Source organism: Ascidia mentula, chromosome 7 (assembly GCF_947561715.1).
Source record: "Ascidia mentula chromosome 7, kaAscMent1.1, whole genome shotgun sequence".
Taxonomy (NCBI): domain Eukaryota; kingdom Metazoa; phylum Chordata; class Ascidiacea; order Phlebobranchia; family Ascidiidae; genus Ascidia; species Ascidia mentula.
The window spans coordinates 9,569,760-9,585,391 of NC_138572.1; the positions used below are offsets into that span (position 1 = coordinate 9,569,760).

The 15,632-nt window shown below is 38.0% G+C and overlaps 3 protein-coding genes and 3 long non-coding RNA genes across 6 annotated transcripts; 2 read left to right on the forward strand and 4 right to left on the reverse strand.

Moving 5' to 3' along the window:
- The first annotated feature begins 816 nt into the window (after positions 1 to 816).
- Positions 817 to 2,203, forward strand: LOC145908017 (uncharacterized). The gene is made up of 3 exons (XR_014402914.1): positions 817 to 945; positions 1,223 to 1,398; positions 1,833 to 2,203. It is a non-coding gene; the product is annotated as an uncharacterized LOC145908017 (long non-coding RNA).
- Positions 2,204 to 4,424: 2,221 nt separating this feature from the next.
- On the reverse strand, positions 4,425 to 5,788 carry LOC145909514 (vitamin K-dependent protein S-like). Its single transcript, XM_082996902.1, has 5 exons — positions 5,729 to 5,788; positions 5,468 to 5,588; positions 5,107 to 5,235; positions 4,757 to 4,872; positions 4,425 to 4,529 (listed from the first exon to the last, which is right to left on the reverse strand). The coding sequence occupies exons 1-5, from the start codon at positions 5,786 to 5,788 to the stop codon at positions 4,425 to 4,427; spliced, it is 531 nt and encodes a 176-aa protein (XP_082853028.1).
- A 37-nt stretch (positions 5,789 to 5,825) lies between these two features.
- On the forward strand, positions 5,826 to 6,446 carry LOC145909515 (uncharacterized). The gene has a single exon (XM_082996903.1). It carries the CDS (start codon positions 5,826 to 5,828, stop codon positions 6,444 to 6,446), a length of 621 nt encoding a protein of 206 aa, XP_082853029.1.
- Positions 6,447 to 7,767: 1,321 nt separating this feature from the next.
- On the reverse strand, positions 7,768 to 8,551 carry LOC145908016 (uncharacterized). The gene is made up of 4 exons (XR_014402913.1): positions 8,410 to 8,551; positions 8,193 to 8,352; positions 7,983 to 8,034; positions 7,768 to 7,830 (listed from the first exon to the last, which is right to left on the reverse strand). It is a non-coding gene; the product is annotated as an uncharacterized LOC145908016 (long non-coding RNA).
- A 413-nt stretch (positions 8,552 to 8,964) lies between these two features.
- On the reverse strand, positions 8,965 to 9,658 carry LOC145908015 (uncharacterized). The gene is made up of 3 exons (XR_014402912.1): positions 9,416 to 9,658; positions 9,162 to 9,272; positions 8,965 to 9,102 (listed from the first exon to the last, which is right to left on the reverse strand). It is a non-coding gene; the product is annotated as an uncharacterized LOC145908015 (long non-coding RNA).
- A 207-nt stretch (positions 9,659 to 9,865) lies between these two features.
- LOC145909516 (coadhesin-like) lies at positions 9,866 to 15,399 on the reverse strand. The gene is made up of 8 exons (XM_082996904.1): positions 15,227 to 15,399; positions 13,248 to 13,408; positions 11,201 to 12,683; positions 10,901 to 10,983; positions 10,687 to 10,831; positions 10,399 to 10,529; positions 9,987 to 10,120; positions 9,866 to 9,928 (listed from the first exon to the last, which is right to left on the reverse strand). Exons 1-8 carry the CDS (start codon positions 15,397 to 15,399, stop codon positions 9,866 to 9,868), a joined length of 2,373 nt encoding a protein of 790 aa, XP_082853030.1.
- Positions 15,400 to 15,632: the final 233 nt, after the last annotated feature.

Here is a 15,632-nt window from a genome sequence, read left to right on the forward strand (position 1 = left end):
GCTTTGATTTCGTGTTGAATAAAATCCGCTGGATTAATTTTGTTGTTATCGCGTAGAAACTTTTTGAGGTCGACACCGAATTGCAAACTTATTGTGCAAACCAAACTAAATTTTTTGCTGCTTTTAAAGTCGACAAAGTTTCAAACTTGTGGGCAAATGCCTCCGGTCTAACAGTTAGAGCAATGAACTCTACATAATTTTAACCCCAGTGTGCAGACAAGTGTCGGGGCCAAAGCAAAACCGAAAAAGAAGAAATTTCTTGTGATTTAATGGATGACGTCAGTTTGCCGCCTTATGTGAAAAAAATAACGTTATTATTGCTACTGTAACCGACGTTTCGTCCACCATCCGGCGAGACTTCCTCAGCGTCTTGTAGCAACGATATGCACTTTATTTTCGTAACTTAAGTTCCCAAGTCGGAAAAGATACATTTGACCACACAAATAATTTTTAAGAATGGATCATTGATGGCATCAACAAGTGGATCCAAACCACTTCCTACCTTCACAAAGCGGAGCAAATTAAATATCAACAAACTCCCAAACATATTATGTAACAAAAGGGGTAAAATTCCCCAAAATGTGGTTGCATTCAATTAAATAACATCCAGAATTTTGTGTAGAACTTGGATCGTGACTTGTGTAGAACTTGGTTCGTGACATGTTGCCAGAAAAATTCAACGCGTCGCTGTTTCCACAGATGAGTCATATGGTTTGGCTTGAGTTGCAATTCATAACTCAAATTCCGTCTTTTTTCTTTGACAAAGAAGATTCGAAGAAATTGTGACTCAATGTTTAAACTCTTTAAAAACTAACGCGGACAAGTTGATGGTTAGTTCATGTTTTTGAGCAAAACTTTCCACAAATTACAAGCAGCAAAAGTTATGTTGAGAACTCTTTGCGTTTGCCTATGTTTGCTTGCAATTATTCACGGGACATCGGTATGGTAAGTACTTCCAAAATTGTATTGATATTATTTGCAGATTATTTTAATACGTATAGCAAATAAAAATCATCTTTGGGTTTTATAAGTTGTACTCTCCTAAAGCCGCCTATAATTAGCGTAAATAAACCGGATGAAGAAAGTTTGATTGTTACTGGCATAAATATCGAACTCAATTACGTAATTTTGTAGTTGTACGGAGTGAGGTTAGTGATGTTTCTGTACATCTAATTTTGTCTTCAAATAAAAATGCAAATTTCAACAAAATGTTCATTTGCAGGTACGCTAGTGGAAAAATGCCGGAATGTAATACCAATCCCTGCCTATGGAGGTGGACAAGCTGCTCACGACCTTGTGGAGGTGGATGGCAATATCCAAAAATAACTCGGAGTTTGGGACGGTGCGGTTCGTGCAACTTGCCGAGCCCGAGATCATGCAACAAACAAAGTTGTCCAGGTAATGAAATAAAGAGCTTGTTTCTCCTTGTTTGCTGTTGAGTAGAAAATAAGATTAAGTTTATTTTAAACTTTTGAAACTAATCGATGCGACTACAAAACCATGTTGTTGTGTTGGTACTTTCGCCAATAAGTTGCAGCGATACAGATATTAGCTGCAGTCCGTTCAACGCACTGTCACGACGTATCAGTTCACATCAGTGCAGCTGGTGACTGACAACAGTCTTGTCGTTAACTGACCAGACTATTTCACTTTGTGGTGACTTTGCAGTGGACATGGTTACGTTAGGTACCAAACTAAGTGGGATCTTCCGGAGACGAATAACAGCAGAACACACTATGGCAACATAAACAACAGAACTTAACATTGTTTCGATTCGACTGTAAACAATCTCAGTGTTTCCTTGTTGGGTAAACTCACGATTTTCTTTTCAGAACTTCCGCCTGACTTACTTGACCTAATGCTAGAGAAGGGTTTGGTGAAGTCTGGCCGTTAAATCACAACCCGGAAAGACCCTAGTTTTTTTTTCATCATTGCATCTTATATGATTTATCATATATTAATACATTTTAATGAAGCGTGCCATTATCAATCTATCGATTTTAGTTTATAAAAACCTATTAAGTCATTTGACAAACTTGAACTCTGCGCAGGCTGTGGTCTAATTCTCGGAAGATTGATATTTTATGAGCATCCAACTGATCGTAACAAAATTTTAGCTCTCTCATTTCACAGTTCATATATTGCCGTGACACAATTTTAATCGTGATTCATTGTGATGAGGTTAAACTCGGTGATGAATATGCTGGAAATGTAAAAATTTTTGCGGAGAATTTTTTTATCTACGAAAATGTTGGTTGCCCGAGAAAAGTTGAAACATAGTTCGCTGCTTTGGAACTATGAACTTTTTTCCGAAAAACAATGACAACTGTTTAGTGCGAGTTTGCCAAAAAAATGCCCTAAAGTTCGCAAACCAACGTCCAAGTGTGCTTTGGTTTTTGAGGCTTCGCAGTTTAGAAAAGTTTGTTGAGTAGAAAAAAGCGGACATAATATAAATTTTTCTCATCGTACAGAGACCCAGGATATCCTGGCCCCAAATCCCGATCAGGTTTTTTTCTACGTATATGGGTCGTGCACTTAACCGATGTTAATGTTCTTTTACATATCCATAGAGCTATAGCTCCTTCATGCGGTCGGTTTATTTTTGACAATATGTCGGCAATTTTGCATCAGAGCATAAAATATGATATGTCTGACAGATTTTCTCCCACAACCTCGAGCGCTTGGATTTCCACAAGTTTAGGTGATTTCTGTGACCACATTAGAACGAATGTTTCCTGTTATTAGATGCTTTGTTACTTTTTGGTCATTGTCATGAGGGTGAGGTGGGCTTGCGGTTGGACTGCTCTGCTGAGGTACTTTCCAACTGCTCAGGTTGTTGAATTTCTATGTACAAGATCTGTTGCATTTATATTTGGGCGATGTCCAAGCTGAGGTTAAATTGTTTATTATTTTTGGTTACAAAAAGCGGCAATTCAAAGTCATCCATTTACTTCTCAAGTCGTAAAAGAAACCCATGAGCACACAAAGAATTTGTTTGGATGGGTCATTGTGGCATCAACAACTCGATCTAAACCACATCTACCTCACATATTAAATTTGCAACTTTTTTGGCATTTTTGGCAATTTTGGATGCAGTTTTGACATCCACATTCCTGTTCTCCATTTCTTTCCTCCACCACAGGTTGCTGGACAACTACCAAACTCTATAGAAAACGGGCGCGTATTGCACGAATAATAGGAACATGGAAAGCTAAAACAATAGCCCCTACAGGATTCCTATGGCAGTTTCATTCGATGTCATAGCTGTGTTCTCCGCCGCAACTTAATGAGCATGCTCCAACGATGAACGAAGTACGCCACACAGTCGACTGGAAAGCAGCTCGTTTTACAGCTTTGCGACGAATCTCAAGATTCAGTGCAATATCTGCCTCCGCAAGAAAAGGATCGGGTTCTAATACGGCTCCATGTCTGTGTTCCCCATCCACAGGTCTTGGAGCATTGTCCCCAACTATTCCAAGAGCTCCAAACACTTTCGACAGGAACACAAATGTATAACAGACTTCTAGACAACGATAAACCTACATAGGATTGCATTGCTTAACAAAATAGTTCAACAAATGCTGAGTATAGTCATTACGTCCACACTACGTGTAGAATATTAATCATTATATATATTGATAACTATCGCTTGCAACGTAGGCCACAGTGTTTGCCACTTTTCAAATCCCCTTGTTTTGTCTCATATCCCAGAAGTTTGACGCCACCTGTAATAGTTGATGAAATGCTCATGGTTTGGTGTTTTGTTAAATTTGTGTTAGCAACATATTCCGTAAATAATATAAAACAAAACGTTTAAGATTATTTTAATTTATGATCCTGATATAGGTTGGTGTTGCAGGTGGGAAGACAATGCTCAGTACAGAACTAAATTCTGGCCAAATTAAGGAACCACAGTCCTTTATATAGCGTCCTAGGTTTATTGCATCGAATTTTACTTTATAGTTTTAAACGAGTGATAGCTTTCTAAATATCTTGCCATTTTTAACGTTTGAAGTGCAAGTCTAAATAGTAATTTAAAAACTTGTCAAACTTTGATTAAAGTTTTTAATCAACGATTTCAAACGATGAAAGACATACCATGAAAATCCTTGAATATGGACGGAAAGCAAATGTAAACGTAAACTGCTTTGAAATTTAGCATTACTGTTGCTCATATACTTCTACTCCGACTTGCCAAAAAATTTTCGAACACCACTTGGTCTAGCTGGGTGCCTGATGAGCCACCTTTTTCACAAAGAAAAATTTCCAGGATGTTGACTTTCAAGCTTTGTGCCTGAGTTACTTCTAGAATTCTGTGGTTTACATTTCCCGACGACGAAATAGACGAAAAATATTCCAAAGCTTTATTTGCAAATAACACATGTGTGGTCATATTTCAATGTCAAAAGTGTCACAGTCTGACGTTAAAGATCTTTGTCATTAATTTCGTCCGGCTTTATCGCGTTGTCTTCATCGTGAGGCGGATTTGTCAACCTTTCGGTCTTTGAATTTGCCCATCTTTTGTACACCTTATACAATATATTGATTAAAAGCACTAAATTACTCTGGCCTACAAAATTACAACATTTGGCAACTATATATATGCAAGATTTCATCAATAGAAATTTGGTAAAATATGTAACTCTAAAGTTAAGATTTAATCCTTGTGATTTACCCAATATTTAATTTACGTAAATCAATTAACTCTTAAAGAAATCCGCACAATCATTCTGCTGAATTAAAAATGCTTTTTTACCTTCACTGCAACAAATACGAGCAGTAGGACCGCCGCGCTTCCTGAAAGCACGTAAAGCGCCAACATTTCAATTCTGGTTCCGCCAGACGATGACGGTTCTTTCTTTTTCTTAATATCTTAAACCAGAAGCGGATGATTAAATGTTAACTAATGTCAACTAGCAAAACCTTAATAAACCACTTTGTAGCTTACAAAAAAATGTCATTTTATTTATCGCGCATAGCACAAACAACGCTCTAAATTTCTAAGAAACCAAACAACAAACTGTAAAAAGACTTGTTGTTTTATATAAGTTCAATATAGGTTTAGACCCTTCCTTTAAAGTATTGGAACACAAGCCAAAATCCTACTTTCACATTCCAAGTTGTTGTTTTTCGTATATCCAGGCTCGCAATTGCAGCGGTAACTTCCATTTGTGTTGGTGCAGATTGAGCTGGTTGGGCATGAACTACTTCCTGGATGGCTGCATTCGTCAACGTCTGCCAAAGCAATTCTGTCAATTGCACGATTGCATTGATCCACTAGCCTTTATTTAGCCAAATGTATGCCCTATTCTTCAGCACTCTTCATTGCAATGACCGAACATGTTTGTTTGCTCCATGGTATTAGTTACAAATCATTGCAAAATTCTATTTTCAGATATATTTTTGTATTCAAACCCTCGAAGATGTATTTTGCCAGTTGGCTCAATGCCTAGATTAAATAATTTACCTTTGTTACAACACAGACCCCTCCACCCTGGTTGACATAAACAACCTGTAGCATTCGCAATGGCTCCATTGTAACAAATCACTTCACAACTCTCAACTTCCTGCAGGGTCGGACACTTCTTCTATTTGAATAAGTTTCAGGAAGCTAGAGTTGCATAATTATATGTGTTTAAATGTTACACAAAATGCCACATACACCGAAAAAAATGACAGCAAGTTCAACAATAAACAACAAACTTGATATTCTCATCACACAATTTACGGAATACAAGGAAAGTAATTCATTGAAATTAAACACTGTGCTAAATGAACTTGAAGACATAAAGCACAGTCAAGAGTATTTGGCGAAAAAATATGAAATGATAGAAAAAAGAATGGAAACAACATCACAAGAAATCAAAGAACTTCAAAAAGAAAACATGGAACTGAAAGAAATATCTACAAAACTTCAAAAAGAAGTGGAAAAGCAAAAAAGTGACATAAATAATCTTGAACAATACAGTAGAAGAGATTGTATTGAAATTAGAGGAATACCTGTCACAGACGAAGAAAGCACAGATGAAATAGTAATTGCAGTTGCCAAGAAAGTGGGAGTTGCAATACAAAGAAACGATATTAGTATCTCACACAGGATTGCAATGAGACCATCTAGTGTTCCAGTCAAACAAGCCCCACCAATTATCGTGAAGTTCATCTCCAGGAAAACTCGTGATCAGGTCTACTTCAATAAATCAAAGCTCCGTAGCTCCAACATGACAGGCTCCAATTCACAAAAGGTATTCATAAATGAGAGTCTCACAAGAGAAAACAGAAAGATCTTCAGTATTTGCCTACAACACAAAAAGAAAAACGATTTCAAGTACATTTGGACAAGGAATGGAGCAGTTCTACTTCGCAAGTCGGAAACAAGTAAGGTTATGGCCATAAACTCATTTGCTGATTTGGAATCTAATAACATTGAATTTCAACTCCACGAATAAAAAAAACGCATAAATCATATTTTGTTGCCTCACATAGAAGATGAGTGATAACATCGAAACTGCAAGTTACTACACTACATGTGAATTGTTAAAACTTTATCAAAGTGTCAAATCAAAGTTGTGCATGATACACATGAATGTGAGGAGCCTAACCAAAAACCTTTCAAAAATAACAGACTTCTTGCGTCTTTGTGATATGTGTCCTGAAATTATAGGAATTTCTGAAACAAAGCTAAACAGCAAAAACTGTGATAGTATATCATTACAAGGATATGATTTTCTTTATTGTAACTCACAAACCAGAGCTGGTGGTGTGGGTATATTTGTAAAACAGTCCCTAAATTACCACAAAATCACTGGTGAACTCTTTGATAACATGATAGGTGAACAAATTTGGGTTAAAGTAAAATTGTCCAACAAAGTAAATGCCATCTTTGGTGTAGTTTATAGGCATCCTGGTCCACAGTTAGATGACTTCTTAAATTTCTTTGAAAATGTGCTTTTTCAAATCCATAAAACAAAAAGTGAGGTTTATATATTGGGTGATTTCAACATTGACGTAAGCAAACAAAACAGTGCTGCAGTTCAACAATACAAAAACATGGTAAGTAGTTTTGGTCTAAAAATATCAATAAATAAGCCGACACGCATTACTCACACTACACAAACAACTATTGACAACATTTACACCAACAATACTACTGATAACATTGTTCCAGGAATTTTATACTTTGATATATCAGACCATCTTCCCTGCTTTTTAATTGCCAAAAATAAAACTGTACATCACCATATCCCTCACATACAATGCAGGCAATACTTAAATTTTCAAATTGATGAATATTTAGAAGAAATTTCACAGTCTCAACATCAATTAAACACAAATTTAAATGCGGATCAAAATATGTACAACTTCATTACAACATTCCAAAATATCATAAATACTCATGCACCATACAAATTATTATCACGTTCACAACAAATGCGGAGAGACAAACCCTGGATCACCAAAAATATATTAAAACTTATAAGAAAGAAACATAAGCTTTATAAATACAAAATTGAGATGAATAACAATATTTCCAGTGAATTATATAAAAAATGTTGCAAAGACATAAAAAAACAAATCCAACTTAGCAAAAAACTATACTATCATCGTGAATTTGTAAAACATATTCATGACTCAAAACGAACATGGTCACTAATCAATCAAATAGTGTGCAAATCAAACAAACACACCTCCAATATCAAAGAACTTCAAATAGATGGCAACAAAATCACAGATCCACATCAAATAAGTGAAGCACTAAACCATCATTTTGCAACAATTGGTGAAACAATGGCCCAACAAATCCCTGACTCTGATAACTCCTCGATATCATACCTGAAACAAATTAGAAATTCCTTCGTATTTTATGATATTGATATAAATGAAATTGTGTGGGCCATTTCCTGTCTCAAAACAACCAAAGCCACTGGTGTACATGATATACCAGTTCAGCTTGTAAAGATTGCTGCTGAACAGTTAGCACCCACCTTATGTTCTTTGTTCAATCACTGTCTTGAAACATCCTGCTTTCCTAAATGCCTAAAAATATCCAAAGTTATACCACTTCATAAAGGTGGAAATAAGGATGATATAAATAACTACAGGCCAATATCATTGCAACCAGTATTTGCAAAAATATTTGAAAAAATCATACACACCAGAATGGTCAAATACTTGGAAAAATTTAATTTAATTACCTGTCATCAACATGGATTCCGATCAAAACATTCAACAATAACAGCATTGACAGAGTTTCACAATCACATCACTTCAGCACTTGATCAACGGCAGCACTCCCTGGCAGTTTTTCTAGACCTCGCAAAGGCATTCGACACCGTAGATCACTCAAAACTGTTACTAAAAATGCAAAGCTATGGTTTTCGAGGTAAGGTGTTTCATTTCTTCAAAAACTACCTACAGGGCCGCAGTCAATATACCACAATAAACTCGGAGCAATCCACATTAAAAGATGTATTATATGGAATTCCTCAAGGCAGCATCCTGGGGCCATTGCTTTTCATTATTTACATCAATGAAATACCTGACGTCACCTCCATGCACTCAACCATATTCGCTGATGACACCTGTCTTTGGTTATCAAACTCAGACCCAGTAAAATTAAGCCAAGAAGCTAATTTACAAATGAACCGCATACACCAATGGCTTTGTGCTAATAAATTATCATTAAACTGTAAAAAAACAAAATTCGTGATTTTCACAAAAAACAAGAATTACAACTGGTCAACTGTTCAGGTGCTTGTAAATGGGAGTCCTCTCACACAAATATCCAATGTGCAGTATCTTGGTATAACAATAGATAATAATCTAACATGGCAAAATCATACAACAAAAGTTGCAAAAAAGTTGGCACAGTCTGCAGGAGCTATGACAAAGCTGAAAAATTATGTAAATAAATCAACGCTTCGTACAGTTTATTTCACTTTAGTTCATCCTCATTTGCTTTACGGACTGCGAATTTGGGGTTTTGCACCCTCCACATACTTACAACCAGTTTTATCCCAACAAAATAGAATCATAAAAATAATGTCAAACAGCCCTTACAGAGCACATCTTGGGCCCTTGTTTCACCAACTCAACATATTGCCTCTTAAAAAAATGCACATCTTAGAAATCTCTATGTTTGCCTTTAAATATTTCAACCATACCTTGCCGTCAGTTTTTAATGAAAAATATTTGCGTATCAAACAAGTCCATCACCACAACACACGTTTCGCCACAGCAACAGCTCTACACCTCCCCAGTGTGCGAACAACCACCTGTCAAAAATCATTAAATTATTTTTCAGTTATTGTTTGGAATCACCTACCAGAACAAATTAAAAAGTACAGCTTACATAGTTTTAAAAGAGGGGTTATTTCATTGTTGGCCAGGGATGCCTTACCACACATTGTTATACAACCTCATTTCCTGTAATTTCCACGTGGTCTTGTTTCAACTTGTTTTTGTTTTGATTACGAAATTCATGCTTTAGGGACTATTTACTTTGTTTACTTCATTATTGCCTTGTTGTACTCGTTGCCTCCAACTCTACTTTACATCAACTGCTAATTATTTGATTATACTGGATAAGAAAATTACTTTCGCTTCAGGCTGTATTTTAAACTTAAACTGATGATTTCTTTTTCGCAAAGTGAGTTTTCACAACGATTCGCCAATGCAATTATTTGTGCTTTGTTTTTTTTTTTTTTTTTTTTTTTTTTTTTGTTTTTTTTTCTAAATTACTGTGCTTTATTCAGCAATTATGATGCTTTCTTTATTTTTTTGCAATTTATTCTTGTAATTTTTTTCTGTGCCTCATTTTGGAATTATTGTGTTTGTTTTCTTTTGAAACTAGCGTAATATCTGCTTCCTAGAAATCAGTGGTGCTGGCGGTTGATAAAGGATTTTTGTGTCCTATAGTCAGCATCACCCGCTGTACACAAAATATGCACATTACTTTATTTTATTTTAATTCGCGGAAATAAACTGACTGACTGACTGACTGACTTCTCCCCTCCACACGTGTTATTAGTGATCACTGATCTGTTCCTGACTTTGTTGTTCGTCACACCACATGTTTGTGGACAAACGCTCCAGTTTTCCCAATCCGATACAATGCAATCGACTAAACAAAAATTTGCCCAGCAGATTTTTTAAAGCGAGGTGGTTAATTAAGTTACAATAATCGGACTAGTCAATCACACAAGGTTTTTAAAAGAAAATCGTACTCAAAGAATTGTTGCAATGTTTTTCTGAGGGAAACACTTTTAGATTATACGGCATAACACAGAAAATCGTATCACGTCATTGGTCATATCTTTAAAACAAGAGTGAACAAATCTAATTGCTAAGCATTTAGCACGAGATTCTGAACTGCCATTTAAATATTCCGAGACAGCATACCTAGGCAACACTGAGAGTTGCATTCTCTTTCCTCCAAGTTATCACCAATGCAATCCTCTCCGTTGCAAGTCATGTTCAAGTGAATATCTCTTTCCCGTACCTTCAAGCCAGTGCCGCAAGTTTTGCTGCATCTGGACAAATTATCATCCAGTTTTTAGCATAACTTCAACTTCATTACAGTTATTTTATACATCCTATGTAACAATGCTGTGTCAAACTTAGGCTTCGGGGAAAAACGAATCATTATGGTATCAATTAGATGGTACAACAACCAAAACCATTACTTACTCTCCCCAAGCTAACCATTGGCCCCACACACAATCTGCAGGACAGCAAACATCATTGCACGTTCTTTCTTCCGTGAAGCTGCCATTGCAAGGAGAACCACCGCAAGTTTGCGTCACGCTGACATTTCTAAACCTTGATTGTGTTCCTTTAAACAAAATATTTTATTAGGTATATTTTTAGTAGATACTAGGAAGCACACCGAAGCACAACCAACCGTTTTCGCACGTTTTGGGCATTGTCCAAACACTCCAATTGGTCCAGACACAGTCGACTGGGCAACAATTTTGATTGCAGATTCTGCAAATAATTGTTTATAGTTGTAGAAAGAAGCAATGAGCAATGAACTTTACTAGATTTAGCGAATTAGGAACGGGGAATTTAGCGACTGGGAAAGAAACATGTTTAGTGATATCTGGTGCCAACACGAAATTATATTATGTTGTTGGCAAATCACCACCTTCCCACTTAGAAATATGACAAAAACTTCTTGCATTTCGATTAAATAAATACTTACTCTGACTCATCTGAATGGCCTTCACATTCGAATCCCCCATACTGAGGTTTTAGGTCAACCTTTCTTGATCTTAACCTAGATCCACCACCGCAGGTAACATTGCAGTTACCCCACACACCCCAGTTACCCCAGACACAATCCACAGGACATGGGTGTGTGTTACACGGTGTTGAGTCAATATCAGAACCATTGCAGGATTTTCCCCCACACGCGAGCTCCATGGAAATTTGGCGTTGACGATGTTTTTTGCCTCCACCGCATGGGACAGAACACTCGCCGAAGTAGCTCCACTCTCCCCATTGACAATCGATGGGACAGCAGTGAGTGTTACAGAATTGTGACGAGGTATCTTCGCCCATACATGCTTCACCACCACAATTAGCTGCAACCAAAACCTGTCGATTGCGAAACTGTGTACCATTACCACATTCAACAGGACAATCGTTAAATTTGCTCCACTGTCCCCACTGGCAGTTAACCGGGCAACAATGGGTGTTGCATCTTTGCGACTCCTCGGTTGTTCCTGTGCAATTTAAACCCCCATACCTTGGGAATCGAGCAATGTTCCTAAGTTTTGTTTGAGCTCCCCGACCACAACTTACAGAGCATTTGCCGTAATTGCTCCATTCTCCCCATAAACAATCTATAGGACAAGGCCGAGTGTTGCAGGATTGGTTAAAGGATGTCTCGCCCGCACATGTTGAGCCACCATGTTGTTCCTTTACTTGCACCGATCTTGTTTTCATCTCATTTCCACCGCCACAACTCACAGAACATTTTCCAAATTCGCTCCACGCTCCCCAGATGCAGTGTATTGGACAGGGGTGGGTGCTACAACCTCGTACGGATGTCGACAAGCCGAAACAAGTTACTCCTCCATGCCTGGAACTTACAGAGATGTTTCTTGACCTCACCTGTGTTCCTCCTCCGCAAGAGACAGAACATGTCCCGTATTCACCCCACGAACTCCAACGACAATCGATAGGACAAGGCTGAGAGTTACAAGTTTGGAATAACGTTGGCGACCCAGAGCAAGATGCACCTCCGTTCCTAGCACTTACGGCGACAACCCTTGATCTCCTCTGCGTTCCACCACCACAAATTGCTGAACAATTACCGAACTTACCCCATGAACCCCAAAGGCAATTTACAGGACAGGGGTGAGTATTACACGAGCGAGACGAAGACGAAGATCCAGGGCAAGAACCTCCGCAAGCATGAGATCTTGTTTTAGAGCGAGATCTAGACTGTGTTCCTCCGCCACAATTGGCGGAACATGATCCGTAACTCCCCCATGGTCCCCAGGTGCAGTTCACCGGACAACATGTTGTGTTGCAAGTCTGCGACGTAGTTGAGCTCCCAGAGCACTGTCGGCCTCCGCAACTAGCACTCGGACTGTGTACCCGGGTCCGTGTCCTGATTCCACTTCCACAGCTCGTAGAGCATCCTCCCCAACTCCTCCATGATCCCCAATGGCAGTTCACTGAAACATCCGTGATATTAATAGTCGAAATGCGATCTCTATAAATAAAGAGGTGGAATAAAATTTCATTGCGGTACAATTCAATGTACATATGTTGTCAAGCAGTACTACTAACTTCCAATAGGAGTCTATACTATAACTATCATTTTCACAACTACTTTATATCAGGTGCAAGCAATGAGCCAATGATGTTTTTGATACCAAACCGACAACACTATTGGTTCCCAAGCAGTTGCTTGGCCGTAGTGTGTTCTGCTGTGATTCGTCTCCGGTCGTTCGTACCTAGTTTAGTACCTAACGGAACGACACCCAGTGCAAAGTCACCGCAAAGTGGAATAATTTCTCTCTGGCTAGTTAGCCGATAAGACTGTTGTCAGTCACCAGTTTCACTGATGTGAATTAACAGGTCGAAGCAGTGCGCACAATGGTCTGCTAATATCTGTGTCGCTATAACTTATTGGCGAAAGTATCAATACAGCAATATGGTTTTGTAGTCGCATCAATGAGTTTCATAAATTTAAAACAAACTTAACCAGAGGAGAAACCTGTTCTTTATTTCATTACCTCTACAACACTGGGTGTTGCACGATCTCGAGCTTGGCAATCTGCAGTAACCGCACTCTCCTCTACTCCGAGTTATTCTTGGAGATTGCGTTCCACCTCCACAAGCTCGTGAGCAGCTTGCCCAGATCCATAGGCAGTCCCTGCTATTACATTCAAATAACCTGCAATCGTACATAGAGTTTTTGCTGAAGTTTGTAGTTCTCTTTTGCAAAAACATCATAAACCTCACTCCGCACAACAATAAAAAATGTAATCAACTACAAATTCATGTGATTCAGTGTGATGCATATATCAGAAACAAACACCCGTTTATTTACGCTAATTACGTTCTGCTGGATCAGCTTGATGCTAGCGCAATGAGTCTCAATGAAGGTCGGTCGAGCGGTTTGCTAGTTGCCACTGAATATTCTATTCACCTGTGCTCTCGGCTGATACAGAATAATTCAAATTATAGGTTATTGACAGAATCAAATAGAATAGAATAGAATGGTCAGAAAGGCGAAAGCATTACCTTATAAACTGGAAGTCACGTGATATGCGATATTGTGAGAGAAAGGCAGTGTGGTCGTAAATACCACGTGGATAAGTCTCTAGGGCATCATTTAAGATAAAGTGTCTTATCAAAGCAGCTTCCAGTTGTGGCGTTGTCCCACATGCGGCATTGTAATGCCATTGCTCCCTCAAAACACTTACTCGCACATCAAAGGACCACACACGACCACAACTCCAAACGAATGACGCTGCATGAGCAAGCGCACAACTTGCCAGGCGACCATCACGTACGTAGGGGATCTCCAACACCGCAATCAGACAATACAGAACTACTGCCATACTAGACAGGCCCGACCCTCTGCGCAGTCCCTTTATATTTGGCGATCTCAGATCTCGTATTTTGATCATTAGGTTCAAAGCGATCCTGCCTTGCTATGCGAAATACTTTAACGCTAATGAAACGGTTTTAGGGAAGTCCAGCTTACAACACCAAAACATGATTTGTTTTTGCCCATGTACGTATACATCCTAAAACAATGCACAAATAATATGAATAAAATTTTGGATTTAAACGTGAATGATTCATCCATCAAATTTCTTTTTGCGATCAAATGTTTCTTTTACGACTTTGTAACTAAACAAAAACTTTTGATGGTCACATTATGTGAAAAAAAACTGATAAACAGAAGTGAATGATTTTGCAGTGCCAGAGTGCAAGAAAGTGTGAAGGAAGATAATTCACAATTTTAATAGAATAAACCGTAGCTTGGACATCGTTTAAATATTAATGCAACGGATGTTGTACATAGAAATTCAAGAACCTAAGGAGTTATACCTCAGTAGAATATACCTCAGTAGAGCAGCCCATCCGCAAACTTACCCCAACCTCATGATACAATGGCCAAATATGAACAGCTAACATAGTCAATAAATTGCCACCAAACAACATTTGGTCTGGTATGGTAACATCAAGCACCAAGCGCTCGAGGTTGTGGGAGAACAGGCAAACAAATCATATTTTTAAATCAGATGCAAAAAATCGACTTACAATAAAAAATAAACCGAACTCACGAGGGAGCTCGATATGTAAACATAGCCTTCTAGATAAGTGTCTAACTTTAATGTTTAAGGCGTAAGCCTAATTTAAAAAAAATAGTTTGTCGTAACTTCGTTTGTAGCATCACTACTGTTGTGTATGTTATCTATGGAACATTGTAACGGTATTTTTGTTTTAAACAATTCATTAATTTTTTTATTAACGATGGTGCAAATTTTCAAATTAAAAAGAGAGTTTGCACACCCGACGCTTTTCTGCAACCAGTTCATTGTAGTAGTACTGATGATGAACCCAGTATGAGTTCGAAACGTTTACTTAGAATATGATTAACAGCATTCTAGTTTTGGCTTTCCTTTTCAAAGTTTGCACACTTGCACATTAAGAGAATTTCCATTAAATTACAAATTTAAGAAATAAAAAACAATCTTACCATGAGGCTCCAGTGTTGATAAATGCCAAAAAGCAAAGAACAAAGCAAAGAACTTTTAAAGCCAACATAACGACCTTGCAGAAACTACAGTAGGCTTTGCAAAGTTGGTCCTTTGCTGCACTCTCACCCAATAGTAAACTCATCACCTTACTAGGGCTTATTTCAAATACCATTTGGCCAATGAGTCATGTCATGCCATGCGCGCGATGCATTGTTATAAGTTTCTTTGCAATCTCGTGCCAATCAAAACATCGGAGTCGGTTAAGGAAACGGTGCATTCGTCTCGATTTTGCCTCGATATATTTGCTAGTGCGTGGACACAAACTTTCCCAAAGACTGTATTACGTCACTGTACCACAGAACGCACAGATTGATTCAATCTTGGAGTTTCCACATTCACCGTGAA

Coding starts and splice junctions, on each gene's coding strand:
- LOC145909515 (XM_082996903.1), top strand. CDS start 5,826: ATGATAGAAAAAAGAATGGAAACAACATCACAAGAAATCAAAGAACTT.
- LOC145909514 (XM_082996902.1), bottom strand. CDS start 5,788: ATGTCTTCAAGTTCATTTAGCACAGTGTTTAATTTCAATGAATTACTT. Junction 4,873..5,106: donor CAACAACTTGGAATGTGAAA/GTAGGATTTTGG, acceptor TTCTGGTTTAAG/ATATTAAGAAAAAGAAAGAA. Junction 4,530..4,756: donor TCGTATTTGTTGCAGTGAAG/GTAAAAAAGCAT, acceptor ATATTGTATAAG/GTGTACAAAAGATGGGCAAA.
- LOC145909516 (XM_082996904.1), bottom strand. CDS start 15,399: ATGGTATTTGAAATAAGCCCTAGTAAGGTGATGAGTTTACTATTGGGT. Junction 10,984..11,200: donor GGCCATTCAGATGAGTCAGA/GTAAGTATTTAT, acceptor AATTATTTGCAG/AATCTGCAATCAAAATTGTT. Junction 10,121..10,398: donor CAACTCTCAGTGTTGCCTAG/GTATGCTGTCTC, acceptor ATTTTTGTTTAG/TCGATTGCATTGTATCGGAT.